This window comes from Delphinapterus leucas, chromosome 10 (genome assembly GCF_059928025.1).
Source record: "Delphinapterus leucas isolate spDelLeu-1000000601 "Yukka" chromosome 10, BTC_Dleu_Yukka2, whole genome shotgun sequence".
NCBI lineage: Eukaryota > Metazoa > Chordata > Mammalia > Artiodactyla > Monodontidae > Delphinapterus > Delphinapterus leucas.
The window spans coordinates 21,625,551-21,653,124 of record NC_143138.1 but is presented as its reverse complement, the minus strand read 5'-3'; the positions used below and the strand labels follow the sequence as shown (position 1 = coordinate 21,653,124).

At 42.6% G+C, this 27,574-nt stretch overlaps 6 protein-coding genes across 7 annotated transcripts; 5 read left to right on the top strand and 1 right to left on the bottom strand.

The window, feature by feature from the left end:
- Window positions 1-4,347: 4,347 nt before the first annotated feature.
- H4C13 (H4 clustered histone 13) lies at window positions 4,348-5,720 on the top strand. The gene has a single exon (XM_089918487.1). It carries the CDS (start codon window positions 4,461-4,463, stop codon window positions 4,770-4,772), a length of 312 nt encoding a protein of 103 aa, XP_089774613.1. The 5' UTR covers window positions 4,348-4,460; the 3' UTR covers window positions 4,773-5,720.
- A 66-nt stretch (window positions 5,721-5,786) lies between these two features.
- Window positions 5,787-7,100, top strand: LOC149748166 (histone H3.1). The gene has a single exon (XM_089918482.1). The coding sequence runs from the start codon at window positions 5,824-5,826 to the stop codon at window positions 6,232-6,234; it is 411 nt and encodes a 136-aa protein (XP_089774608.1). The 5' UTR covers window positions 5,787-5,823; the 3' UTR covers window positions 6,235-7,100.
- Window positions 7,101-8,543: 1,443 nt separating this feature from the next.
- H1-5 (H1.5 linker histone, cluster member) lies at window positions 8,544-10,361 on the top strand. Its single transcript, XM_089918493.1, is given in 2 exon segments — window positions 8,544-9,285; window positions 10,118-10,361. Coding segments are annotated over 2 exon segments (906 nt in total). The 5' UTR covers window positions 8,544-8,608; the 3' UTR covers window positions 10,347-10,361.
- A 14-nt stretch (window positions 10,362-10,375) lies between these two features.
- On the top strand, window positions 10,376-13,017 carry LOC111168449 (histone H2B type 1-L). Its single transcript, XM_089918486.1, has one exon. It carries the CDS (start codon window positions 10,781-10,783, stop codon window positions 11,159-11,161), a length of 381 nt encoding a protein of 126 aa, XP_089774612.1. The 5' UTR covers window positions 10,376-10,780; the 3' UTR covers window positions 11,162-13,017.
- Window positions 13,018-16,888: 3,871 nt separating this feature from the next.
- On the bottom strand, window positions 16,889-27,024 carry LOC111168445 (histone H2B type 1-N). 2 transcript variants are annotated; one of them, XM_022562158.3, is made up of 2 exons: window positions 26,389-27,024; window positions 16,889-19,909 (listed from the first exon to the last, which is right to left on the bottom strand). In XM_022562158.3, the coding sequence occupies exon 1, from the start codon at window positions 26,790-26,792 to the stop codon at window positions 26,412-26,414; it is 381 nt and encodes a 126-aa protein (XP_022417866.1). In that variant the 5' UTR covers window positions 26,793-27,024; the 3' UTR covers window positions 16,889-19,909; window positions 26,389-26,411. The 2 variants fall into 2 exon arrangements, with proteins under 2 accessions (XP_022417866.1, XP_022417865.1); XM_022562157.3 differs by having other exon boundaries at window positions 16,889-19,782; window positions 26,389-27,018.
- Window positions 27,025-27,070: 46 nt separating this feature from the next.
- On the top strand, window positions 27,071-27,574 carry LOC111168443 (histone H2A type 1-D). The gene has a single exon (XM_022562155.2). It carries the CDS (start codon window positions 27,116-27,118, stop codon window positions 27,506-27,508), a length of 393 nt encoding a protein of 130 aa, XP_022417863.1. The 5' UTR covers window positions 27,071-27,115; the 3' UTR covers window positions 27,509-27,574.

Genomic DNA, 27,574 nt, shown 5'->3' with positions numbered 1-27,574 from the left:
TAGGTACCGTGCATGCCATCAACATCTGGTGACTTCCCTGAGGCAGAAGCCACAGTGAGCCCGTTTGGGACAGTAATACCCCCCACACCGCGTGTGGACTTCCCCGTGTCTCCTTATCCCTTACATGAGGTCACACTTACAAGTATGAAATACTAGCTCCAGAAGCGTAGTCTCCCAACTCTGTGTGAACCTGTTTTAAAAGTCGAATTTTGCCCCTTTTTTCTCACCATATACATATAAGGCCAAAGATTTTTTCGTGTTCACTGTTGTTTCTCCAGAATAGAAAAAGCCTGACACGGGCAGGTGCTCATTAAACTCTAGTTGAATGAATGTATTGCTGATAAGCAACCTTGTAGACACAAGATAGCCTCAGTCACTGAGTGCTTCCCACCTTCTGCATTACACATTTCATCACAGATTCTTTTTGAATTCTATGGGGAGTAGATATAATACTGATGACAACAATTATATAAAGCTTTATAGTTTCCAAAGTATTTTCACATGTCTTTTCATATGTGAACTTGGTAATAGCTCCCCGGGTTTAGATGAGGCACATATTAATCCTTCACTAGCTCTAGAAAAGTCTGTCTTTTCTAAAGGTAGCCAAGTATTGGGAGGACAAAGCCAGGAAATCTGTTTGGGATTCTTTCAACAAACCCTGAAAGGGGACGAGATCTGGGTAAGCCTCCAATGACTGTAGGAAAATAAAGGAGGAGAAATCGTTTAAAAAAAAAAAAAAAAGAAAGAACTGGGCAGAAAAGCCTGATTTCTTTTAAGTGGAAAGGCAGAAGTTCTCCTCAGCAAGGACATCTGCTGGGATTTGGGAGTCTTTTGAGATCTGAACTTAAGATCTCAGAAGTGTACTATGGGTCAATGAGGACATGTTCTATTTGAAGCCTAAATTTGATTGTAGAAAAGGTGGTTTTAGGAAATATCCAAAAATTCTTTGATAATCTTCCCTTCAAAAAATGGAAACTAGGGAATTCCCTGGCGGTCCAGTGATTAGGAGCCCACACTTTCACTGATGAGGGTGTGGATTCGATCCCTGGTTGGGGAAATAAGATCCCGCAAGCCGCGCAGCGCGGCCAAGAAAAAACAAAAAGGAACCTAATTCTTCTCCCCTTGAATGTGAGCTGGATTTAGAGACTGGTGTGGCATAAAGCCAAAGTGACAATGAGTACTTTGGAGACTAAGTCATAAAAGGTGCTGTGTTTCCTGCTTGCTCTCTCTCAGGTCATTTGCTGGGGGTGGGGTGGGGGAGCCCCAGCCGCCATGTTGAGAAGATATTCAGGCAGCCCTGTGGAGACGCCGGCACGATAAGAAGCTGATGCATTCTCCAACAGTCAGTGGGCAGCTACCAACAGCCGTGTGAGTGAGCCATCTCAGGCCCAGTCAAACCTCATGTAACTGCAGCCTCTGCTGACAGCTTGATTTTTCACTTCTTGGGAGATCCTGAACCTGAACCACCCAACTAAACTACTCTCTAATTCCTGACCTTCAGAAACTGTGTGAGATAATACATTTGTTGTTTTAAGCTACTAACTTTTCTGGTAATTCACTACACAATAATAAATAACAGATGCAAGAGAAAAAACAAGAAGAGTTAGGAGTTATCTGACAGACTTCACTGCTCTAATACAAGGGAATAAATAAAATATAGTGGGCACATAAAAAGAAATTCTCTCTTTCTTCTGAGATCAAGAAACAAATAAATGGCAAAAATAAGAGCTGAACCCAAGAATCAGTCCATACCTGGGCACACCTGCGCCAGGATCTCCAACAGCATTTTCTAGCTTTATTTTAAAAAACAACCACCAACAACAACAAACAAACAAGCAAATCCAGAATAACCACCAAAACCAAAGGCAAAAAATCTGAGTACTATTTTAAAGCATGACTTGCAGAGTACCAGTGTCTTAGTCTGCTCAGGCTGCTGTAACAGAATACCATAGACTAGGTGTCTTATAAACAATAGAAATGTATTTCTCACAGTTCCGGAGACTGGGAAGTCCAAGATCAAGGTGCTGTCAGATTCAGTGTCTGGTAAGAGCCTACTTCCTAATTCATAGATGGCTATTTTCTCAGTGTGGAAGAGACAATGGTGTCTCTTTTATAGAGGCACTAATTGCAATCATGAGGGCCCTCCACTTATGACCTAAGCACCTCCCAATAACCCTACTTCCAAATACCCAATACCCTCACATTAGAGATTAGTTTTCAATATATGAATTCTGGGGGAACAGAAACATTCAGTCTATTGAAACCAGTCTGTTTTTAAAGATTAGAAGCTTAGGAACTGTGTTCTTAGCCTCTGTCCCTGTTGTAAACCCAAGAGGGCGAGGCAGTAGAGGACCCCTACCCCAAAGGACCCACACCTTCATTTTGATTCTTGTTTTCTCAGTATCCAACCCTGCAGATGCTAGTAAGTTGAAGTGAATGAAAGGGAATCAGAGTTTCTGGCAGCTACTGTTTGATATATTTCAGGCATGATAACTAGCTAAATTAGGAGACACTTAGAAAGGACTATAAAGACCACGGTATTATAAAATTTTGGAAACAAGGTAGGACATTATACAAAACAAGGAGGGAGTGTTAGGCATGAAAAGCTGTGTATATTAGAGAATACATTTAGGTTTTGAGAGAGTTTCAGGAGAAAGTAAGGGGTTTCTTAAAGGTTTTTTGCAAATTAAGGTTCTGACTTGGTAAAAGACCAATCTATGTGAAGAAATAAGACTGTATGGAATGGAAGGAAATATTTGAGAGGTTAAGTTCATGGAGTTGAAAAGACTCCAAATGGCTAGTGGTGTTTTGGATTAGTGTGTGTGTGTGTGTTTTGGACAGGAGAAATGAGAATTAGGAAAGGTACTAGTTACTAGTCAGTAAACTAATTTTGAACGAAGAACAATTAAAGAACAATAAAAGAGAAAAAAATTAAAAACAAAAAAGAAAAGCAAGAGATATAAACACAATCTACCAGCTAATTCCAAAGGTTTAACCAAAACAGAGAAAACAAAATCAAGTGTCAAGAAAATAAACGTGTGGCACATCAAATTGAAAATACAGTAATAATGAAAAGGATTGAGCCCAACACTTGGAACTAAGAACATTAAGAATTGTCAACCAGACAAGTGTGAATCAGTAGCAACCCTCAGAACATTGGAAAGGCAAGTATACCTACCTCATTTATTCATCTGATTGAAGGGGAAAGGAATTCTATGGACTGTAAAGCATTGCCAACATTTCTCTCAGAAAAGAATAGCTCTCCTAATGTGAGAAACAAACAAACAACTCCTAAATATTTATCCCAATCATTCAACAAGAATTTATCAGGCAATATCATTATTTGCTGAGAAAGACAAAAAGGAAGCATTTGAACAGTACTTAATTTAAATAACATTCTCAAACTCAACTTTTAATTGAATTATATTTGATTTACAATTTTATGTAAGTTTCAGGTGTACAAGGTGATTCAAATATACCTATATATCTATGTACATACAGATATCTATCTTTTTCAGATTCTTTTCCATTATAGGTTATTAAAAGACTCAAACTTTTTAAGCTGAGAAATCTGCAGTTTGTTTCCTCCATGAAGGTGGGAGAAAAGACTTAACAAATTATTTTAACAAAGAGAATCACACCTTTGGGACACATAGATGTGAATATAAATATTTCCAGGGCAAAGCATTGGCAAGGCAACTGTATTTGTAAATTAAAGGCACGGAGTTTTTGGGTGCACTTGATTTCTCAGTTCAACAAAGGAGAAAAGCGAGGTGGGGGAGGGGGCAGGGCAGTAATCCCTGAGAGGCATTTTTACTTGTTCATGGACTCACCAAAGGAAACTACAGGTAAAAGATTACCTTCCTCAAACAGCTTCCTGAAGTGTTTCTAAGTGAGATGAAGAAAATTTGAAAAAGCCAGTACTACCCCCCAAAATGTGGCAGCCAGTGAGGGAACGGAAAGTAAGGTGATAGGATGAGTAAGGAAAAGGGGAGAGCACCGACGCTGAGAACGACAAAAAACCCCACCTGGAAGCTATCTATAATCAGGCGGCCAGCCACGAGGTTTCACAAAAGCTCCCAAATGCCTACAATCATCGCTCTTGAGATGCGCCATTCATTCCAGCAGCCACAAGTCGCTAAGAGATGGCAGAAAACAAAACAAAACAAAACAAAACGGACAGCAAGGCCTGACCAAACCAAAAGAAAAGTCTTCCAGGGGCGGGCGAGCGCAACACAATGTAGAAATTAGGCTGAGGGATTTTCATTAGGCGCCGGTTCTGACCAAGTAGTTTAAGCACCGCCCTTTCCAGTTTGCTGAAAACGTGGGCGGGGCTTCGGGTCTGGAAACTCCCTGAAGAGACGCAGCTGGCTTGAGCGGTTCCCAACCAGGTCCGATATACCACTACATAAAACACCGCCTTTGCGAGTTGGAGTATCGTGTTCAATTGAATTGGTGAGATGTCTGGTCGTGGTAAGGGTGGGAAGGGCCTGGGGAAAGGAGGTGCTAAGCGCCACCGCAAGGTTCTGCGTGACAACATCCAGGGGATTACCAAGCCGGCTATCCGACGCCTAGCTCGGCGTGGCGGGGTGAAGCGCATCTCTGGCCTCATCTATGAGGAGACCCGTGGGGTGCTAAAGGTGTTTCTGGAGAACGTGATCCGGGATGCTGTTACGTACACTGAGCACGCCAAGCGTAAGACTGTCACTGCTATGGACGTGGTCTACGCGCTCAAGCGCCAGGGACGCACTCTGTACGGCTTTGGCGGTTAGAGTTCCAAAGCATCATAACGTCGCTCAAAGGCCCTTTTGAGGGCCACCCACGAAATCTGTTGAAGAGCTGTAGGCATTAAGGTGCATTTTAAGTATTCTAGAGCAGTTGGGTTGGGGGGGCTAAAAATTTGAAGTTGAGCTTAAGTTGCGCGTTGTCGCAGCCCCCAAGCCCTCGTCAGCCTTTCCACGTACAATGGCAAATTCTCTGATAACTCAGCTTCGTTGCCAGTTTTTACAGAGGTTTAGTGTAAGCTCGGGCTCATCTAACCTATGTCGACTGCGCTCGCACTCCCATGTCAAGGGCAAAGTAATGATACAGTATGGCGAGTAATGCCTAAAATACTATCATACCTTTTTTGCAGAAAAAGTTGGCCGACCCTCGTTTTAATAAGCTGAGAGGTTCTTAAGCACGCTGAAGTTTGAGACCACTGGCATAGAACATGGCTGGATTTCGACTTCCAATGCCTCCGTTTATCATAAGCTGGTTGGTTCCCTTTTATGTTATTCAGTAAACTATTTGTCGAGAACCCAATCATGACATCTTGTACTGTATTTAAAATAGTGCAAGGCACTTTGAGATTCTCTAGATAACACCTTAAGAATTTTTATGCATCCTGCAGTCTTTTTTGTTTTGTTTTTTTTGGCGGTACGCGGGCCTCTCACCGCCGCGGCCTCTCCCGCCGCAGAGCACAGGCTCAGGAAGCAGCAGGCCCAGAGGCAACGGCCCGCGGGACCCTCCCGGACCGGGGCACGAACCCGCGCCCCCCGCATCGGCAGGCGGATCCCCAACCACCGCGCCACCAGGGAAGCCCATCCCGCAGTCTTAAAGCCAACAAGATATCTCCTCTGTACATTATCCTAATGACCGAAGTAGAAGCGGGAAAACGCTTCCTTTTCTTTGAGGAATAAGCCTAGAAGCAATTCTGTGGGCGGGGAAGGGCGGGGCAGGCAAGGGAGGCAGCAGTCTATTGTCCAATCAAGACGCGAGGGTCCCTATATATATTGGGACGACTGGGTCCTGTTATTACTGTTAAATTGGCGCTGCTTGTGCATGGCTCGCACGAAGCAGACCGCTCGCAAGTCCACAGGCGGCAAGGCGCCGCGCAAGCAGCTGGCCACCAAGGCGGCCCGCAAGAGCGCGCCGGCTACGGGCGGCGTGAAGAAGCCGCACCGCTACCGGCCCGGCACGGTGGCCCTGCGCGAGATCCGCCGCTACCAGAAGTCCACGGAGCTGCTGATCCGCAAGCTGCCGTTCCAGCGCCTGGTGCGCGAGATCGCGCAGGACTTCAAGACCGACCTGCGTTTCCAGAGTTCGGCCGTGATGGCGCTGCAGGAGGCGTGCGAGGCCTACCTGGTGGGGCTCTTCGAGGACACCAACTTGTGTGCCATCCACGCCAAGCGCGTCACCATCATGCCCAAGGACATCCAGCTTGCCCGTCGCATCCGCGGGGAAAGGGCTTAAATCTTACATCGCTTCCTATTAATATACCTCATCCGAAAAGGCTCTTTTCAGAGCCCCTCAACTGTCTCCAAAAAGGAACTGTTCATTCTAGAGGATACATATTATCCCCAAAAGAAAAATGACAGGAGGGTTTTGATGAAATAGCTGTTGTGGGCTCAATTGTTACTGTGTCACTTCAGTGTTGCATATTTGGAGATTAAGCTGCAGACGGAGGTTACTGTATTCTGTGATCCTAGTCAGCCTATTGAGCTGTTTCTGGGGAAGCATACTTAAAGTGATACAACCATTAAGCCTTTGGCTACACGAAGGGACTGAAGAAAAACTGGCCCATACCTTGTGAAAGTTTATTGGTTTCTGTGGATAATTGTGTAAATGGCAAATGAAGGTTTTTTTTGTTTTTGCCAAGTACCCTAGCACCTTGACTTCAGAAAATGTGCCTCTTGCCTTCCTGTTGCAGAAAGAAATACTGGTTGAGGTTCAAGCCTCACAGCTGCCAATTACTACTAGCTGTATAATCTTTGCCAAATTACTCATCTCTCTGGGACTCACCTAGAACAGCTGTAAAATGTAGCAGACGAATTGGTTTGTAGGGCATGCTTAGATTCGTTCCTGGCAGTTAAATGCTCAATGAATGTTAGCTCTCTTTATTATGCTTCTCTCCTGTAAAGCATGACTTCCCCCAACCTCCTCCTAAATTTTCTGAAAGTTTTGTGATTGAAAAAGTGGGAAATACTTGGTTGGAAAATTTTCTTGTTAAGATCTCCTTTTTAGATCTCGATTTGCATAGTTCTGAAAGGCAGGCCTGTAGCAACACACCATGAACTGTCTGTGAGAAGGAATACAAAACAGCAAAAGAGCCAAATAGTAAATATTTTAGGTTTTGCAGGCAACATATAGTCTGTCACAGTTTTTTAAAAATACAATTTAAAAATAGAAAAACTCAGCTCGACGGCCATACAAAAATAGGCCACTGTCTAGATTTGGCCATAGTAGGCTATAGTTTCAACTCCAGGAGCTCCTGAAGAGATGAAGTGTATTGGCCTACAGTTTTTCACAGGGGAGAACTGTTGATTGCATGAGAGACCCTAATCATCACCCCATCCAGGCACAAAATCCTGTCCATGCCTCCCCCTCCCACCTCCCAATAAATAGCAAACTTCATCCTCCATTCCACTTCCTGGTCATTGCCTCAGTTCCCTTGGATGTTAATGTTTTCCTGAATTCTCTTAAACTTCTATAACCTCCAGTCCCTTAAGAGCCAGTCCATACTTATAGTCAGTGGCCAGTTATTTCACTGGAAGATACAGGTCTATCTTCACTTAAACACACAAAAATATCCACACTGATGTCCTACAAAAGAAGGTGTTTTGACCGTGTAATTTGTTAAATGTTGATGGAGGTAAGGAGTTTGAGAGCATTGGGAAAAGCACCGTGAAAGAGGGACAAAGTCCCATGCCATCTAAACAGTTTGCGCTTTCGAGGGCTACTGGAAGCCCTTGAATAATTTTTAGCAGGTTTCAGGGTTTTTTCTAAAATACATTATCGGGGTTAAGCATTTTTCTTTGTTCTTATTTTACTGGATTCGCTTAGGAATTAAAGAGAGAAAGCATCTCAATCAAAAACAAACCAAATTTGCTTGAATATAGGTCATTGGATCCTGTAGCCAAAGCAATTTCTATTCCTCCTGGAAGAAGTCACTTTGGCAACAGAACTTTTCCTAGCGGCAAAATCCCATTCTCTAAAGATAGTGGCACGTGGAAACTCCTTGGGAGGCAGAACCGGTTTTTAAAGTAAGATCTATATGGTTAATTTGGGGCTGTAGGCAACCAGCTGTCCTGCGCCTGTGTTACTTGCCGCAGTTTGAAACAAAGTTTATGGCAAAACCACGGAACCTAGTGTCTTTCCTCTTGCAAAAATCAAAGGCCGAACTTAGGGACAAAACCTTTTAAAAAACGTTCACTTGGTACTTAGTAAAAATTTATTGCAACAATGCAACTAACTGGCTCGATGCCTTACGCCCGATGGACACATATGAAAAGCTGAAGGGATTTTTAAAAATATCTTTCATTAATTGCGCGTGATTCATAAAAACACAAACAAGTATGTGAACATGGAGGCTGTTTTCCTCCTTTGGAGCTTCAAAGAGTCAAATTCTGTACCACTGTTTTTAGCATTTAATCAAATTTTGGGACTAACAAACACAATTTGGGAGTCCAACCACGAGAGCCGGCTGCCTGAGGGCGGTGGATCGGACGCTCCACCAATCACAGGGCAGCACCGGCTTATATAAGCCCCGGGCCCGAGCAAGGTAGCATTGCAAAACTTGCTCTTTGGGTTTTGAATCTCTCTTCTTCTAGCAGTTTCTTCCGTCGCCATGTCGGAAACCGCTCCTGCTGAGACGGCTGCCCCGGCGCCGGTGGAGAAATCTCCTGCTAAGAAGAAGTCTACTAAGAAGTCCGCGAGCGGTGGCGCGGCTAAGCGCAAGGCGACCGGGCCCCCAGTTTCTGAGCTGATCACTAAGGCTGTGGCTGCCTCCAAAGAGCGCAATGGCCTTTCTTTGGCAGCGCTCAAGAAGACCCTGGCAGCTGGCGGCTACGACGTGGAGAAGAACAACAGTCGAATCAAGCTGGGTCTCAAGAGCCTGGTGAGCAAGGGTACCCTTGTGCAGACCAAGGGCACGGGTGCTTCCGGCTCCTTTAAGCTCAATAGGAAGGCGCCCACCGGGGAAGCCAAGCCGAAGGCCAAGAAAGCGGGGGCTGCTAAAGCGAAAAAACCCGCAGGGGCCACCCCTAAGAAGCCCAAGAAGGCTGCGGGAGCAAAGAAAGCAGTGAAGAAGACTCCCAAGAAGGCGAAGAAGCCCGCAGCCGCTGGCGTCAAAAAGGTGGCCAAGAGTCCCAAGAAAACCAAAGCCGCGGCAAAGCCGAAGAAGGCTGCCAAAAGCCCCGCTAAGCCTAAGGCAGTGAAGCCAAAAGCGGCGAAACCCAAAGCTGCCAAGCCTAAGGCAGCAAAACCCAAAGCTACAAAGGCGAAGAAGGCGGCTCCCAAAAAGAAGTAGGAAGTTGGCGCTTAAGACGCAAACCCCAAAGGCTCTTTTCAGAGCCACCCAGAGATCTCTGAAAACAGCTGTGCATTGAGTAACATATTATTCTCAGCCGCCCGCCAAGAAACAATTGCTTGCCCTCTACTTCCAGTAAATGTTTTCACCTTTCCTCCTGCTTGGAACTCAGTGAAAAACATACTCTTTTTAAGACACAACAAAGAAAATTTGACCTGCATCCAGGAACCTGCAAAATTGTCCACGGGTTTTTTAAGACATTTTGGTTCCTGGATGTTTAGCTACAAAGAACTTTTTAAAGTTAAAAAGCCCGCGTCACGTTCAGATAGGTCAACTGTTTCTGTTCAAATGGTAAGACGTTTTTATTCCGGTTTATGCGCCACCTAATTCACTGCACACATCTATTTTTAATTTGATATTGCAGGAATCAAGGCACAGAGCATAACTTCAGCACTGGCAGAGGTCGAGTTATACTGCAAATAAGCCGAGAAAGTGTTTTGATTGTCCTCAGGGGCCCTTAAAAGATACTTTGATTTTGCATCTTAACACTGCACTCCCTTACCAAAGCTCTTGATATCTTCCTCCTGACATTCCGAGGACATGACTAGGAGTCCGAAAAGTGGCTCAAACTGCTTGCCAAATTAATTACATGAAGTAATTTCTTTTCCCCAGGCAATAATGACAATGGAATTAAATGAAACTACTGTCCCAGCTCCTCCGCAGAAAAAGTAGGTGGCTCTGAAAAGAGCCTTTGGTTTCGAAGGCGTTGCTCTTGAGGCCTTACTTGCCCTTGGCCTTGTGGTGGCTCTCGGTCTTCTTGGGCAGCAGCACCGCCTGGATGTTGGGCAGGACGCCGCCCTGAGCGATGGTGACTTTGCCCAGCAGCTTGTTGAGCTCCTCGTCGTTGCGGATGGCCAGCTGCAGGTGGCGCGGGATGATGCGCGTCTTCTTGTTGTCGCGGGCCGCGTTGCCCGCCAGCTCCAGGATCTCGGCCGTCAGGTACTCCAACACCGCCGCCAAGTACACCGGTGCGCCGGCCCCGACACGCTCAGCGTAGTTGCCCTTGCGGAGCAGGCGGTGCACTCGGCCCACGGGAAACTGGAGCCCGGCGCGAGAAGAGCGAGTCTTGGCCTTGGCGCGAACTTTGCCGCCTTGCTTGCCACGTCCAGACATAATGCAGTATTTTAAAGCCTACACCAGAAGCAACTAAGGTGAAAGAAGAAAATCGCACATTTTATAGCTGCAGCTGGGCGCGAAAAAGAAGCTATTCCATTGGGTAAAGTAGTAATTCCGTTTTAAAAGAGACGTGTCGGTCCTTTAAATGCGCGTTCTGATTGGACAAAGTTGATAATGACGTCATTAGCAGTGTTCGCCAATCAGACATAGAACTTTACTAAGTGTCATTTGAATATGCAGTTGTAAGTGAAACGGACTCGCCTCGCCCATTGCTCACTCTTTGTTTCTCGAGGATTTTGTTAACGCCACTTCACCATGCCTGAGCTTGCCAAGTCCGCTCCTGCCCCGAAGAAAGGCTCCAAGAAGGCGGTGACCAAGGCTCAGAAGAAAGACGGCAAGAAGCGCAAGCGCAGCCGCAAGGAGAGCTACTCCGTATACGTGTACAAAGTGCTGAAGCAGGTCCACCCGGACACCGGCATCTCGTCCAAGGCCATGGGCATCATGAACTCGTTCGTTAACGACATCTTCGAGCGCATCGCGGGCGAGGCGTCGCGCCTGGCGCATTACAACAAGCGCTCGACTGTCACCTCCAGGGAGATCCAGACGGCCGTGCGCTTGCTGCTGCCCGGCGAGCTGGCCAAGCACGCCGTGTCTGAGGGCACCAAGGCTGTCACCAAGTACACCAGCTCCAAGTGAGCCACTGGCTGCAAAGCAGTTGATAAGGTTCCGTCATATCCAAAGGCTCTTTTCAGAGCCATCCACGCTTTCCATAGAGAACTGGCACTTAGTTTAAACAGCTTTAGAGGTAGACAAAAGCAATATTAATCTGAAGCCTTTAGTAAGTGCTGCTTAATTTGTGCAACAAATTAGATTTTGGGTTTGTGGCATTTCAAACAAGATGATCTTGATAACAAGCTGTACATGTTACAGCCATCACCCAAAACGAATTTTATTGTGCTTATTTCACTTACCGTCCAGCTCAGCTTTACTCTGAGGATCATCTTTAAGTTAGTGGCTAGCAAATTTCAAATGCTCTTTAACTGAACGTTTACTTATCTTACATCATTTTTCAGCAGTCGTACACTTGCCATTCCATGCCCTGACCCTCACCATGCTTTATAAATATCACCCCAAACAATGAATTAAAGGAAACCAAGCAGGTAGTGTCCCCTTTAGATTTTTCATGTAATTTGATGCTGCTGCATTCTTAAGTTTTAATGTTTCACCCCTTTTGGGAATGGCATTTCTGTTCACTATTATTTTTACATGGTCAAATTTTTTAATTGGGAAAAAGAATTTAGAGTATCAGTTTCTTTTCTGAGTCAGCTCCACATTTCATCTCACTCTGTTTCCTCTTTACGTTTTTCCCCCTTGTAATAAAGGAGAAACTCTAAATGAAAAGGCAATCTTTGAGACCTGAAGGATGGCATCTTTCTCCAAGGGGGAAGCACAATCTCCTGGTGTTTAGGCCCGTATTTCAGAGCTAATTAGGCATTCTCAAGAATCAGTGTGGAAATATAAGTCCCAAGCATGCTACAGACTATCAGATATTAAGATGGTAAAACCCAACATCTTTACTGTTTTTCTAGATATTATTCAATCTTTCCCCATTAAAGGACAGGAGGCCTTGGGCTTCTGGGAATAGAAAGCACAAAATTGGGGCTGAACTTATGAGCTCAGGAACAAAGGAGAGTTAAGCCAAAACTGTAGACAAAAGCCAGTGATTGCCTTCCCTGTAGCCTCAAAAAGGTCACTAGAAACATGCAGAATATTTATGGAGTTTAATATTAGTTCATTTCTTTACTACATCAATTAACATTGAATATGAAATTAGAATTGTTATTGATGTAGTGAAGACATGACTAATATTAGGCCTAGAAAGATACAGTTATTTCCTGAAATGTACCATATAGCTGTTCTCCATTCTGTTTCTGTTAAGCCCCAGTTCCTCTACCATCTAAATCCTGTCTGTCCTGCAAAGCCAATCTCAAATCTAATCGCCTCTCTGATTATTCCAACTTGCATTGTTTTACCTTCTTGAAGTTTCTCCAGAGTTTTTTTCCTTTTTATTTCAACCTCTCCCACACACATACACCCTGTCTATATGCAAACCAGGACCTCCCAGTCTTTCCTATATCTTTATGCCTTTATCTCCATTAGACCTAGGAAATGTGATTTATTTCTAGAGTATTCTTTAGGTATTTAGCATTTTATTTTACAATTTTTTTGGGGGGGTGCGTGCCATGGCCTGTGGGATCTAGATATCCGACCACTGCATTGGAAGCACAGAGTCTTAACCACTGGACCACCAGAGAATTCCCTTATAATTCATTTTTAATCAACATTACCTGTGTCCACTGTTATGATTGGCCCATGGGACCTACACTTGAAATTAGGAGACCAATTCCTAAAACATTTGCCACTTACTTTATGAGGCCAAGATTTTGGCTTCTCTGAAACACAGTTTCCCTATCAGTAAACTGGGCATAACAGCAATTCCTAGTCACATGACTATTGTGAGGATCAGTGAGACTGCTTTGTGAATGTCTAAGAATTATTATGCACATATTTTGTATATATTAAAAAGGAATCTTATACATCGATTTGGCATTTGAAAGGCTTAAGGTCATCTTCATTTATCAAACTGAATCTCAAAGTTCAGCCCGTACAGTGTTTTCTAGTTCATTTTTTCTTTCAATAAATATTTGTTGAGCACATATTATGTCCCACAAACTCTTCTAGGTGCCAGAAATACATCAATGAACTAAACAGAAAGGAAGTCATGCACAGATAGAGTTTATTTTCTAATGTGGGAACAGACACGCACATAACAAAAACAACAACAAAAAAAGAGTGTCAGAAGATAATGAACATTAAACATTTGGGAGGAAAACAAAGCAGAAAAGGAAGATAAAGAATGGGTTTTTTATCTTCCATTTTAAATAACATAATCACAGAATGCTCATCAAGAAGGTGAAATTTTAACAAAGATGAAGAGACGAGGGAGTGGGCCACTGGGGGAAGATACTTCTAGGCAGAAGGAAGCAGGAACAAGAGACCCCGAATGTATATGTTGGGTAAGGGGGAAATACCTGGTGTTAGACAAGGGACAGCAGGTGGCCAATGTGACTGGGACTGAAGTGGCAAAATAGCTGGAGGTGGGAAACGGTGCTGGGAATGGGGCCTTCCAGAATGTGTAGGACCTTATATGACAGTATAATGGCTTTGGATTTCATTCTTATATGTTTCAAATTCTTAGTAGCTGCAGAAAGCTGTAGGTTTTGGGTGATCAGCTGTGACTCTTTTTTTTTTTTTTTTTTGCGGTACGCGGGCCTCTCACTGTTGTGGCCTCTCCCGTTGCAGAGCACAGGCTCCGGACGCGCAGGCTCAGCGGCCATGGCTCACGGGCCCAGCCGCTCCGCGGCATGTGGGATCTTCCCGGACCAGGGCACGAACCCGTGTCCCCTGCATCGGCAGGCGGACCCTCAACCACTGCGCCACCAGGGAAGCCCAGCTGTGACTCATTTTGACCCCTGATCCTGGACTTCAAAAGGACAACGGGCATGGTGCTCTGTGTGGAAGTGTCATTTTACTTCTTTGCTGAAACCTCTCAGAGAGGTCAGAGAGAAGGACTACCAGGCCAAGTCAGGGCATCAGGGACCCCAGAGAAGTACCAGACCCTTCCTTACAGATATAGGAACTCCAGGCCTTTTACTCCCAACAGTTACTTTTTGTTCCAGAATAGTCTTCTTCTCCAAAGCCTCCTGAACTGAGCAAATTCCTGTGGAAGAATCACTGATTTTGAATCTGTTTCCAGTTGGGGGTCACCAGGGACCACACAAACAAGAGCCACTGACAAATAATGTTCTTTCAAACATCAAACCCATACCCACCATTTAATACATGTGTCCACTCCTGAATCTTAACCTTTCTCCAACTTCTTTAGTTTTTTCTGGCCTTATTTCCACCCTTGTCTCAAGCCAAGAGAGCGAAATCTCGCATATTTCTTATGGTACATTATCCATGTAACTAGGTAATAATCAAAGGGCCACTCTCACTTTTACGTTCCTAGTTTCTCACTCCTCTTGTGTCCAGTGGTTCCCAATTTTAATCATGCATCAAACTTGCTGGTAGAACTTTGAAAAAATATATTACTGCAGAGCTTTGCCCCTAGAGATTCTGATTCAATTTATCAGAGGAGGGGCCTGGACATCTGGGGTATTTGAAATTCCCCAGCTAATGCTGATGGCTATGAGGATTGAGAGGCACATTCTTCTGTGCCAACTGTGGGAAGTAGCCTCTAAGATGGCACCCAGTGACCCCTACCTTCTAATATTGGTGCCCTTCCCACATTGCTCCAGCATTATGGTCAACAGGATATGACAGAAGTAATGGTATGTCACTTTCAAGATTCGATAAGAGACTTCCATCTTGATAACTCCCACTCTCTTGGATCACTTGTTCCAGAGGAAGGAAGCCAGCCTTTGTCATGAGTAACCTTATAGAGATATCCACATGGTGAGGTACTGAGGCCTCCAGCCAACAGCATTATAAACAAGCTTTTTCTTGAACTTTAGAAGCTCCAGTCCCAGTCAAGTCTTTAGAATCTAAAGTTTAGATGACCTGACTGCAGCTTTGTGAGAGATCTTGAATCGGACTACCACCTAAGCTGCTCCCAGATTCCTGACCCTAAGAAACTCTATGAGGTAATAAATGTTTGCTGTTTTAAGCTGTTCAATTTTGGAACCATGAGTTACCCAACATATTTAGTTGATAATATACCAACTGAAAACTTAGCGATCCTTTCTTTCAAGGTCAAATCTTGTTATACCTCTTCCAAGAAACTTTCCCAGATTGCCACATTCCAGAATAATATTACTCCCTCCAAATTCCTACAGCAGTTAATATTAAATACAGTTTGATGTAATAATAATAAATATTAATTATATTACATTTTATATATACAATTATATATAAGTAGTGTTATATTAATGCTATAATATATAATTTATATATTTATATAACATATATAGATCTATAATTTATATAGAAGTATAAAATATAACAATAGTGCCATTTTGCCATTTACTGGTTTATGACATTGCTTATTTTATTCAGTATTGTTCAAACTTCAGTTAGTTATTTGAGTTCCACTTTTATGATTTTTTCTGTATCAGGGTGCAATCTATACTATTGTTTACTTAATATTTAAAAAAATATATATTCTTTAGGGGAATTCCCTGGCAGTCCAGTGGTTAGGACTCTGCACTTTCACTGCTGTGGGCCCAGGTTCGATCCCAGGTTGGGGAACTAAGATCCTGCAAGCAGGGCTGCTCAGCCTAAAAAGAAAAAAAAAAAAATGAAATCAATGTATTTTTTTTTTTTTTTTTTTTTTTCTGGTACGCGGGCCTCTCACTGCTGTGGCCTCTCCCGTTGCCGAGCACAGGCTCCAGACGCGCAGGCCCAGCGGCCATGGCTCACGGGCCCAGCCGCTCCGCAGCACGTGGGATCTTCCCGGACCGGGGCACGAACCCGCGTCCCCTGCATCGGCAGGCGGGCTCTCAACCACTGCGCCACCAGGGAAGCCCGAAATCAATGTATTTTAAAAGACAACCATAGTGGAAAATTCCTGCCTCTGACCATGAACAGAATACAACTATAAAACAATATGTAAATATATGTATATATTATTCAATTTCAGTTATATGCTATTTGCTGTCTACTACTTTGAGTCTGAAACTTGTTCTTTGTTACGAAGTTGAAAGACTGGGGAAGGGGGCAAGGATTAACAAGTGTTTGCAAGGCCTTAAAGATCTGCTAGCACCAAATTAATGCTTTCCCAGTTACTTAATCAGAAAGATTTAGAGAGAGAAGAAAAGAGAATGATATTTTCACTCTCTGTTTCAACATTTTAAACACCAAAGTCCACATACTACTTATGATAATCTTCCATGCCCCCAGTAATACTTAGTACAGATCTGAGAAAATATTGGTTAATTAATGTACCTGTTTGTTTTTTTTTAAATTAATGTACCATTTAATTGAGCCACTATTATATGTCTAACTCAGGAAATATAAAGTTATATGACCCAGGGAAGCTCACTTTGTGGTGGAACATTTATTAAATTATACTTATTTTTATTTCTCATATTATTTAATCATTATTTTGTTGAAAGAAAAAAAATCTATGTAATGTCTTTTTCATAGTAACTTTTATTTGTGCACCTCACCTGGGTCCCAAAAACACACTTGGAAGCAGGGTACATCATCTCATAAAATCCTTCTAAGAAAACTGGGGCCTTATTATTACCTCCATTTTACAGGTAATCAGAAGAATCACAGTGTTTGGCTGCACGCTGTAGGCCTGCAAGTCCTGTAATTGCCCAGCCTTGAGACCAAAAAAAATGCCTGGAGACAGCAACAGAGACATCAATGGTTTATTGAACAGGGGATCTTACACGTCTGAAGCAAAGTTCTAGAGTGACTCCCCACTCCATACCAACAGCAGACAGGACATGGCAGCAGTCTTCATGGTGGGGGTTGGGTGGGGGGTGTACCAGTGTACCAATTATAGGGGGAACTGATGTCAGGTGAGCTCATCAGTTACCGGGGAAACCAGCAGAGGAGGACATCCCTCATTGTCCCTTTGGTTAACAGCCATCAAGGGGGCAGATATTTCCCTTTAATAACCCAGCGTGCTGGAGCCGTTCTGTTCTAAGAATCAGAAAAATTTCTAGTTGGAGCAGGGGCAAACACTTAAGCAGATACTGATAAGCTCTATGATTAAGAGGAAAGGTCAGTCCTGTGAGTAGGGTGACGTGAAGCAGGGACTGTTCGATCAGGGGATGTACAGAGAGCAAGAGAACAGCCATCTTGTGTGGCCTGATCATACACACAGGCTCACTGAGGTAGTATCCAAGATAACCAGCTAACAAGCATTGGGCAGAACTTCAGTCACAAAACGTTTTCCAGGGCCTATGTTCCTTCCACCTGTTTAGGCTGCTTTAGAGTAGGTTCTTTATTAATTCAGATTATCAGAATGACCTTCCTTTGGTGCTCTATTTGGTTTTGCTATTTTCAGCATTTTATTCCTGTTCATGTATTTCTCTTGCTTATCTCCAGTACATCTGGAAGTTCTTCATTTCGTTTGCTCTAATATTTTGTCATTTGAGGGATTATTGAATGTCAGAGTTTACGTCATGGCTCTTCACTCAAGGATCTGCCCTTAAGCAGTAAACTGTATGGCACTTACATCTTGCTTTTGGCATATAGGGGAAAAAAATCACAGTAGTTATTGGCTGTCATTTATTAAGTGTGTACTATCTTTGCATACTGTGCATTATCTAATTTATTTTTCCAGTCTAATGAGGTAAGTGCTAGTGGTATCTTTGGTCTACAGCTAAAGAGACAGGGGATTGGGATTGTAATATTATCGTAACATATTGGCTGCTTTATTAGTTTGCTAAAGCTGTCATAATAAGGTACCTCAGTCTGAGTGGCTGAAAAAACAGCAATTTGTTTTCTCACTGTTCTGGAGTCTAGAAGTCTGAGATCAAGGTGCCAGCAGGGCTGTTTACTTCTGAGGGCTGTGAGAGAAAGAAGGGTTCTAGGCCTCTCTCCTTAGCTTGTAGACGGCCATCTTTCCCCCTCTATCTTCACATGTGTTCCCTCTATACTTGCCTATGTCCAAATTTCCTCTTCTTAAAAGGACAGTAGTCATATTGGAGTAGGACCTAACCACTTTCCAAGGACCTCATTTTAATTTAATTACCTCTTTAAAGACTCTATCCCTAAATATGGTTACATTCTGAGGGTTTAGCGAGGTGGGGGGAGGCAGATAAAATTCTCCCCATAATAGCTGCCTTACTTTAAAAAGAACAGCCAATAGAAATCAGGGGTGTATGACTACCTTCCCTGGACTAGGCCTAGTTTTGGTTCTTTGGAATGAGGAGGACAAAAGAAACTAAGAATAAGGATAGGTTAATGTTTAAATGTCTACTTTAAAAATAACTACATTGTATCTATTGCAAATAATTAAGCACCATTCAGGTCTCATCCACAGTGATACTTTAGCCTTTTACTTGGGCAAACCTCGATTGGTGACCCTCTGGGAGAATGAGTATAAAGGGTCTTCCCAGGGGGGGCTGCTGCTTCAGGGAGAGGCCTCTTCTTGTCTATTTCATTACTGCTTTCAAGGCAGAAATAATGGTCAGTTAAGAGATATAACAACAAGTCCATGTCTCACGTGGCACGATTTCAGGGGGCAGGTTTCTCTCTGCTCCTTGGTGGTACATATTTCCAACAATTGAAATACAGGGTGTCTGCAAGCATTGTGTGAGTATAAGTTGCAATTTTCAAACACTGTCTTCTGGAAAAGTTACAGACGGAGCTTAGTTAGTCTTAATTTCAGTACTATAATCAACAGGCAGACTTTGCTATACGTGCTTGTTTCCCACAGGAAAGGCAAAAGTTATTAATTGTACGATGATGATAGGGTAGAGCTATAGGACCCTCCAAAGAGAATCTGACCAGTATTCTCCAAGAAAAAAAAAATTGACTTTTTTTTTTTTTTCCTGTTCTTGGGAACAAGAGGGAGAAACTTTTTTTTTTTTCAGATAAAGAATGGCAACTTTTTCACTATTAAAACAAATATGAATGAGTCATCTCCATTTGTTTTGAAAGAATTTAGTTTGATGATAACAAAAGACCACAAAATCTATCATTTGTATACTGATGGCCACTACCATGAGGCTTATAAACTGTCATTGATCCTCTAGCTATTTAGACAAAATACCCCCCTTCTCTGTGCATCAGTTTGTTCATCTAGGAAATAGGTATGGAATGAGAGTGGCCTTAAAGTTCTATTGCAGGCTATCATCTTCCTGCATAGGATGGACTGAGGTCCGGGACACTGGAGCAGCAGGGCACGGTGCAGATTAATGGTATGTATTCTTCTATATTTCTTAACTCCATCAAATTACAACTGAAAAATTATTGAAAGTCATGGTTTGTGGTTTGTAGAGGTCTATGTTCCATGGTGTGGCCACTGTGAAAATTTAACACTAGGCTTGAAGTAAGCAACAACTATAGTCTGACGTAGCCTAAGGAGATAAGCATCCCACCTTAAGAAGTCAGGATGTTGTTCAGGGATTTCCCTCCACCAAGATTTTGGTTCCAACAAAAATATATCAGAGGATTGTCAGGATGGCAGAAGCGGAGAATCCATAGTAGATGTCATTCTGAGTGCTCTGATGAGGTTAGTTGTTCTGATGACTTCAGAAGGGTCCCTTCTCAAGCACGAAGTGATGGATGTAGCTCTGGAAAACAAGGCATAAGCGAAAGTTCAAGGAAAAAAAGATGTGACTGAAGAGATGGTAGCTTTGATAAAAATATCCTTGATGGTGAGGTGAAGGTGTTTGAATGTTGAGCTCTTTGGTGTGGACACTGCAAAAAAATGGAGCCAGAATGAAATGTCTAAACTTCAAGAGATTTGACTCAAATATAACCTATACTTTTTAAGGTATATCCTATTACCATTTACTGATAAGGTATTGCAGTTAATCTCTGTGTGTTTAAATTTTGGGCTTCACAGACACTTCATAAAAGTTATTCATTTCTTCAAATTTATAAACCTGATTTCTTGAACCAACAATACAGTGTTTAGTCTCTTCCTCTAGTCCTGTGACTAGTATTTATTTACATTCAATTCACCATCTCACTTCTTTGATCATGAACAACTAACCCACTATGGCAACTGATGTGCTAACTTGAGCATCGTTAGCAAGAAATTGAGTTATCACTGGACCAGAGGGTATGCCTGCAGTGACCCATATCAATTTTACACAACTGCATTTTAAAGATTGTAAGGATTGGAAGTCCTAGAGTAATTTATGGGTTGACATTTAAAAAAACATTTTAACAAATACTATACCTTGATCCTATGTCCAGTAATAGTAGAGTAGGCAACTCAGATAAACCCTGATGCTTAGAACAACTAGAAAACATCTGATTGAAGGGTCAGGCAGCTAGCAAGAAAATGAATTACAGAGCCAAGAATCAGAAAAAGAAGAAAGCCCAGGGTACTAGGCAGCTAGAAAATAAGAAAGGAAGAAAATCTCCATATACTATTGTGGAATGATCTTCAGGATATATATTTTAAAGGAAAAAAGAACAAAAACAAAAAAAACCCAAGGTAGAGAAAATTATGTGTAAGATGTTACTGTTTATCTAGTAGAGGGGTACTGGGACTTCCCTGGTGTTCTAGTGGTAAAGAATCTGCCTTTTAATGCAGAGGAAGCTGATTCCGTCCTGGTCAAGGAACTAAAGATCCCACATGCCAAGGGGCAACTAAGCTGGCGCGCCACAACTGCTGAGCTCGCACCCTTCAACTAGAGAGACCGCGTGCCACAAACTACAGAGCCCACGCGCTCTGGAACCCGCACCACAACGACAGAGCCCACGCGCCCTGGAGGCTGTGCGCCACAACTAGAGAGAGAAAACCCGCACGCCACAACTAGAGAGAAGCCTGCACGCCACAATGAAAGATCCCGCATGCCTCAACGACGATCCCGCATGCCACAACTAAAACCCAAGGCGGCCAAATAAATAAATAAATATTAAAAAATATAATAGAGGGGAACTAAGAATACACAAATGTATGCTTATAATTAGCAAACAAATAATTGGAAGTTAAATCACAACATTAAAAATTGTTATGAGAGAGGCTATAGGCTAAAGGAGAAAGACCTCTTTGAACATACCTTGATTTGACCTTGGAACTATGTAAAAATATTTTATGTAAGGATAAGGTTAAATTTTAAAAAGCCAAATCCCTAAACATAACAGCAAAATGAAGCAAATGGATCTGTGTATTCAGATGGTAGCATAAGCACACAGGAAATTATTTCCAAATAATTTGAAAAACAGTAAATCAAACAGTTCTAGTGTGACATAATTTATTAAGGCAGCAGTTCTCAAAGTTTTCGACCCATGCACATTTTAAAAGTATTGAGGATCCAAAGAATTCGTGTTTCTGTAGGTTACTACTATTGATATTTACCTTATTAGAAGTTAAAACTGAAAGAATATTTGTTTTATTAATTCATTTAAAAATTACAATAAAGCCTTTTCAACATACATATTTTATGAAGATAGCTACATTTTTCAAAATTAAAAAATTAGTAAGAAGATTAGCACTGTTCTATATTTTGCAAGTATCTTTTAAATAAATTTCAGGATAATTATGAAAATAATTTTAGCTTCACATACCCATTAAAAGGATCTCAGGGGACTTCCCTCGTGGCGCAGTGGTTGAGAGTCCGCCTGCTGATAGAGAGGACACGGGTTCGTACCCCGGTCCGGGAAGATATCACATGCCGCGGAGCGGCTGGGCCCGTGAGCCATGGCCGCTGAGCCTGCGCGTCTGGAGCCTGTGCTCCGCAACGGGAGAGGCCACAACAGTGAGAGGCCCGCGTAACGCAATAAAAAAAAAAAAGGATCTCAAGGACCCCCAGGGGTCCCCAGACCACATTTTGAGAATCACTGCCTTTAGGACAAAGAGAAAGCTAACATTTTATTTATTTATTTAGTAACCACATTGTTGGTGGTAGTGTTGGGGATGGCTGTAGCAGAAGCTGGTACAAAGGACAATTTGAGAATGCCTTGGGAATTAGTGTTTGGATTGATTTCCAACAATAGCAGTCATTAAAATGCAATTTGCTCTCCTGAAATTTTATTGAACAAAGCATCAGCGAGTTTCTCAGGGAGCTCTTTTTTGTGACTTGATCCTATAGCATTGCAGGAGGTGGAGTTTCCCCTAATATAAGTACAACAGAACCTTAAGACTGTAAAGCCAGGCACTTTCTGGAGAAGATGCTCATCTCAGTGACATAGGGCACAAAGACTTTGGAAAAGATGAATAGTGAGATACACCAGGTAAACTTCTTATTCAGCTTATCACAGTATTTGTCCCAATTGCTTATTATGGATTCATGGCTTTTACATGCTGAATCTATTCCAGTAAACTACAACTATTCTGTTTGTTTAGTTTTAATTCTCAAGTTAGCACTACTTACACCATGGGGATTCTTTCGGGCTTTCTTGCCACTCTCATCTTAACTCTCTTTATTGTTACTCCAAACATGGGAGATCATCCTTGCTTTCAGTGAGCATGGTGTTCTAGACCCATCAAAATTTCCCTTGTCTCAAAACTTGTAATCAGTTCCTCTTCAAGGAATTTAGTTTCTTGAATAGAGGTGGAAATCTCCATACCAGGGTTTTGCGTGATGCACCTGGCTGCATCAGATGACTTTGAGAACACTATGATGATAGATTAAAAACCCTGTTTTTAAAGGCTAAGTGCCTGTTACTCTTTTCACAGAAAGTCCTTTATCTTATCCCCAAATACATTTTTTTTTTCAATCAAACTCACTTTTCTTCTTGAGCTGATAGCTTCACTCTTCTCTGCCATATAAAACGTCACCTCACCAAGGTTAATTTACTAGATTTTGGGCTGTTTATCTAAACAATGTGTTTAAAAAACAGTATTATTAAAAATTTTATAAAACATACAATGGACTTTTATCCAGATATATATTTCTAAGATACACATAATACGTTAGTAATTTTAATATTTCATTTGAGCTTTTGGAAGAATTAATATAGTCCACAGCTCATAAACATGAGGATGCTCTTACTATGTTTTCTTTTTGCAATGCATTGTCCCAAATGATTTTCCCAGTCATTATCATCTGTACACCAGTTATTTTAAAAGAAAATGAAATTTTAATTTTTCCAACACTTTCCACTTTCTGATTATTCTATTAATTCCACTAAATATAATAAAAATATAATAGAAATTAAAACGTAATATATATGTGTGCATGTATAAAGTGTATCCTGGCTAATGGAATGGTATAGCTAAAAATCTCAAAGGTTTGGTTCTCTACTCTCCATCTCACTGCTCTGTACCAAGAGCCTAAAATAATCAGACACTAGACAGTCAATGCTTTTATATTTTTTGTCACCCTCTTGGAGTAAGAGTGTTGGAAAATTAAAATATAACATATTTTAGTAATGTGTGTATAAATAAAACATATTTTATGTGTATATTATATATATATGCATAAATATATATACATACATGCACACACTCATATTATGGTATAATTATTTTAATTGCAGGCAGCATTGAATTTCAATTTCTCAAGATTTTTGGTCAAATACAGCTATTTGGCCAAATACAAATACATTAAAACATACAGAGTTATCTTAATATTTCACTAGTTTATTTTCAAGATATCAGTTTAAAATGTTGGGGAAGAATTAAATTAAAACGAAGCTACAATCAAATTAATACAATCAAATTAATAATTATTTTTTAAGGGCTTCCCTGGTGGCGCAGTGATTATCCGCCTGCCAATGCAGGGCACAGGGGGTCCAGCCCTGGTCCGGGAAGATCCCACATGCCACGGAGCAACTAATCCCATGCACCACTACTACTGAGCCTGCTCTCTAGAGCCTGAGAGCCACAACTACTGAGCCCGCGTACCACAACTACTGAAGCCCGCGTGCCTAGAGTCCATGCTCCGCAGCAGAAGAGGCCACCGCAGTGATAGGACGGTGCACCGCAGCAAGGAGTGGCCCCCTCTGGCCGCAACTAGAGAAAGACCACGCGCAGCAACAAAGACCCAAAACAGCCAAAAATGAATAAATACAATGAGCATCTGAGGTAGTATTTGTTGGTCTCATTCCACACATGAGGAAAATAAGGCAAAAAATAAAATTAACTTAGCAATGTTATGTACATAAAATTTCTTAAAAAAATTATTTTTTAAAAGTCCAGTGTTACATTTATACAATGTCACGTACCGAATTTGAGTGGGATATTTTTATACAGTTCATATTCTCAAAACACTGTTCCACAAGAACCAACTAGTAAAAGACACTGATATATCTGAGCTATATTTTAGGTGCAACTCCAGAGTCACATCACATATACATATTCCTAGTATTAAATGAGGTGTAACTTTATAGTTTTTTTTTTCTTGGACATGTGCAAGGACTTTAGAAATTAAAGCAGACACGATATAAAAAGTCATTTTTTAAAGAATTCAAACATATTAAAAAAAATCCCTTAATTTATTAATGGATATTTTTCTTCATTCTAAGCACATGAGGAAATCCTCTGGGAAATATTTTGTCTCTATCTTTTATTATAACCTACATTAAAATTATTCTTTTTAATATGCCTAATATAAAAAGTCAGAAATTTGAAATTATAAATACCTAGAAAAAATAATATAATACACTTTGCAAAGATGTAGGTCATACTTATTAATTCTGAATGTAAGCCCTTAAGCAAAGATTCAAAGTAGTTTCTCCGTCGTAACACTTTAGTCCTTAAGAGACTTTTCATGGCTAGTCACTCATTTGTCTTGGCATACTGCAAATTAAACATATTAGGTCACCTATGTATTTTCATATGCAATATGAACAAATGGTAATTTTTACATCAAGTGGTCACTTTGTAGAATAACATACTTTTTTGGGGAAGCATTTCCATGCTGATTCCCTGTAAAGACTAAAATAGTTTTAAATATGCCATTCATTCCTAAGGGCCTAAGATGAAGAGATGGATTTTGGTTTCCCGAACTGAGGGTAGGGAAACAGCCCTTCTCTATTTTTAAAAAATTTATTCCGATTAATAGAGAAACAGTAAATGCAAGTGACATGCAGAAAGAAAGAAAATATGGAGAGGATCCTCACAGTAAAGGCAGGAGTAGGACCTAATCCCTCCCATACAGAGAAATTTCACTCAGAGAAATTAGGGAGTGGAGAAAATGGCAGAGTTCTTCCAACAAAGCCGCGTGGCCCAGAAATCTCCCAATTAGGATAGACTCACGAGGGACACCGTTGGTAAACTTCAAACTGCGCGCGCAGCGTCTGGATTGGCTATCGATAAACGTGGCACCTGGTTGATGTGTGCGATAATTTGAATTGGATTCTCACTTCCATTTGTTTTTCTTCTGCCTTTCTAACTTAATATTTGGCAAACCCAAACCCAGGGAAAGGGGAGGAGAGCCAGCACCTCTCCCCAAAGAAAACATAAGTGAATCAAACGATTGGTACCTTTCTTACTGTGTGCCAAGCAATTCATTAGTCAGGTATGTACACGTTAAAATAAAGGATGGAAGGCTTCCCTGGTGGCGCAGTGGTTTGAGAGTCCTCCTGCCGACCCAGGGGACGCGGGTTCGTGCCCCGGTCCGGGAAGATCCCACATGCCGCGGAGCGGCTGGGTCCGTGAGCCATGGCCGCTGAGCCTGCGCGTCCGGAGCCTGTGCTCCGCAACGGGAGAGGCCGCAACAGTGAGAGGCCCGCGTACCACAAAAAAATAAAAATAAAGTTAAGGATAGAGCGCTCAAGCCATTGTTAGCAAAAACTTCTGCCGGGTTCAAACTTAAAGGCGAGCGGATTTTCCTTTGGGACAAAGTGCATTTTGCCTTCTTCACTACGTGTGTCTGATAATGAACCTCCCCCTTCTCGACATAAAAACATATAAAAATATCTCGAGTATTGCTGCAGCACCACCTACATTGTAGTGGAAGTAATTTCTAACAAGATGAAAATGAGGAAACGCGAACAGAAGGAAGACCAAATGAAGACAGAAAAGATGACCATCTGCAAACCAAAGAGAGAAGCCTCAGAATAAACCACCCCTGCTGACAGCAAATCTTGGCCCTCTAGCTTCCAGAGCTACGAGAAAATAAATCGGTTTAAAGACCAAAAAAAAAATAAAAGGAATCGCAGAACTTGTTATACTTTGCACCAAATAACAAACACCTGCTGCATAAAGTGAGTGCCACTTCTCTTCAGAAGATTGAGTGGCTCTGAAAAGAGCCTTTGGGGTGTGGGCCTAGCCTTACCGCTCGCTCCGCTGCGGCCTGGCTCATTTGGAGCTGGTGTACTTGGTGACGGCCTTGGTGCCCTCGGACACGGCGTGCTTGGCCAGCTCGCCGGGCAGCAGCAAGCGCACGGCCGTCTGGATCTCCCTGGAGGTGATGGTCGAGCGCTTGTTGTAATGCGCCAGGCGCGACGCCTCGCCCGCGATGCGCTCGAAGATGTCGTTAACGAACGAGTTCATGATGCCCATGGCCTTGGACGAGATGCCGGTGTCCGGGTGGACCTGCTTTAGCACCTTGTACACGTACACGGAGTAGCTCTCCTTGCGGCTGCGCTTGCGCTTCTTGCCGTCCTTCTTCTGAGCCTTGGTCACCGCCTTCTTGGAGCCCTTCTTCGGGGCCGGAGCAGACTTGGAGGGTTCAGGCATGGTGCGGAGTTAACTGCCAAGCAGTTCAAAAATAACAGGAAGAACGAGAACCAGGCTGAGCCCTCTTCCTTCACAGCTTCTTAAACAAAGGAGGCAGTGAGTTAAGTCGAGCGTCTGATTGGTGGTGAATCCTGGAAACAGCACGTAACAGTTTTGTCCAATCAAAATAAGTGTATTTCAAAATCCGATTTCATTGGGTTAAATAAAACTAGTTTTAGCCAATGGTACACCTTCATTTTCGCGCCCAGTGAAAATTATAAGTAGAGTAGCTCTCGCTGTATCTATTCAGACCTAACTCATATTGGTGGGTTTCTACTTTCAGTATGTCTGGACGTGGCAAGCAAGGAGGCAAAGCTCGCGCCAAGGCCAAGACTCGCTCCTCGCGGGCCGGGCTCCAGTTCCCCGTGGGCCGAGTGCACCGCTTGCTCCGCAAGGGCAACTACTCCGAGCGGGTCGGGGCCGGCGCGCCGGTGTACCTTGCGGCGGTGCTGGAGTACCTGACGGCCGAGATCCTGGAGCTGGCGGGCAACGCGGCCCGCGACAACAAGAAGACGCGCATCATCCCGCGCCACCTGCAGCTGGCCATCCGCAACGACGAGGAGCTCAACAAGCTGCTGGGCAAAGTCACTATTGCTCAGGGCGGCGTTCTGCCCAACATCCAGGCGGTGCTGCTGCCCAAAAAGACCGAGAGCCACCACAAGGCCAAGGGCAAGTAGAAGTACGTCGTTCTTTGCAACTCAAATCTTTCCAAACCAAAAGGCTCTTTTCAGAGCCACCCACCT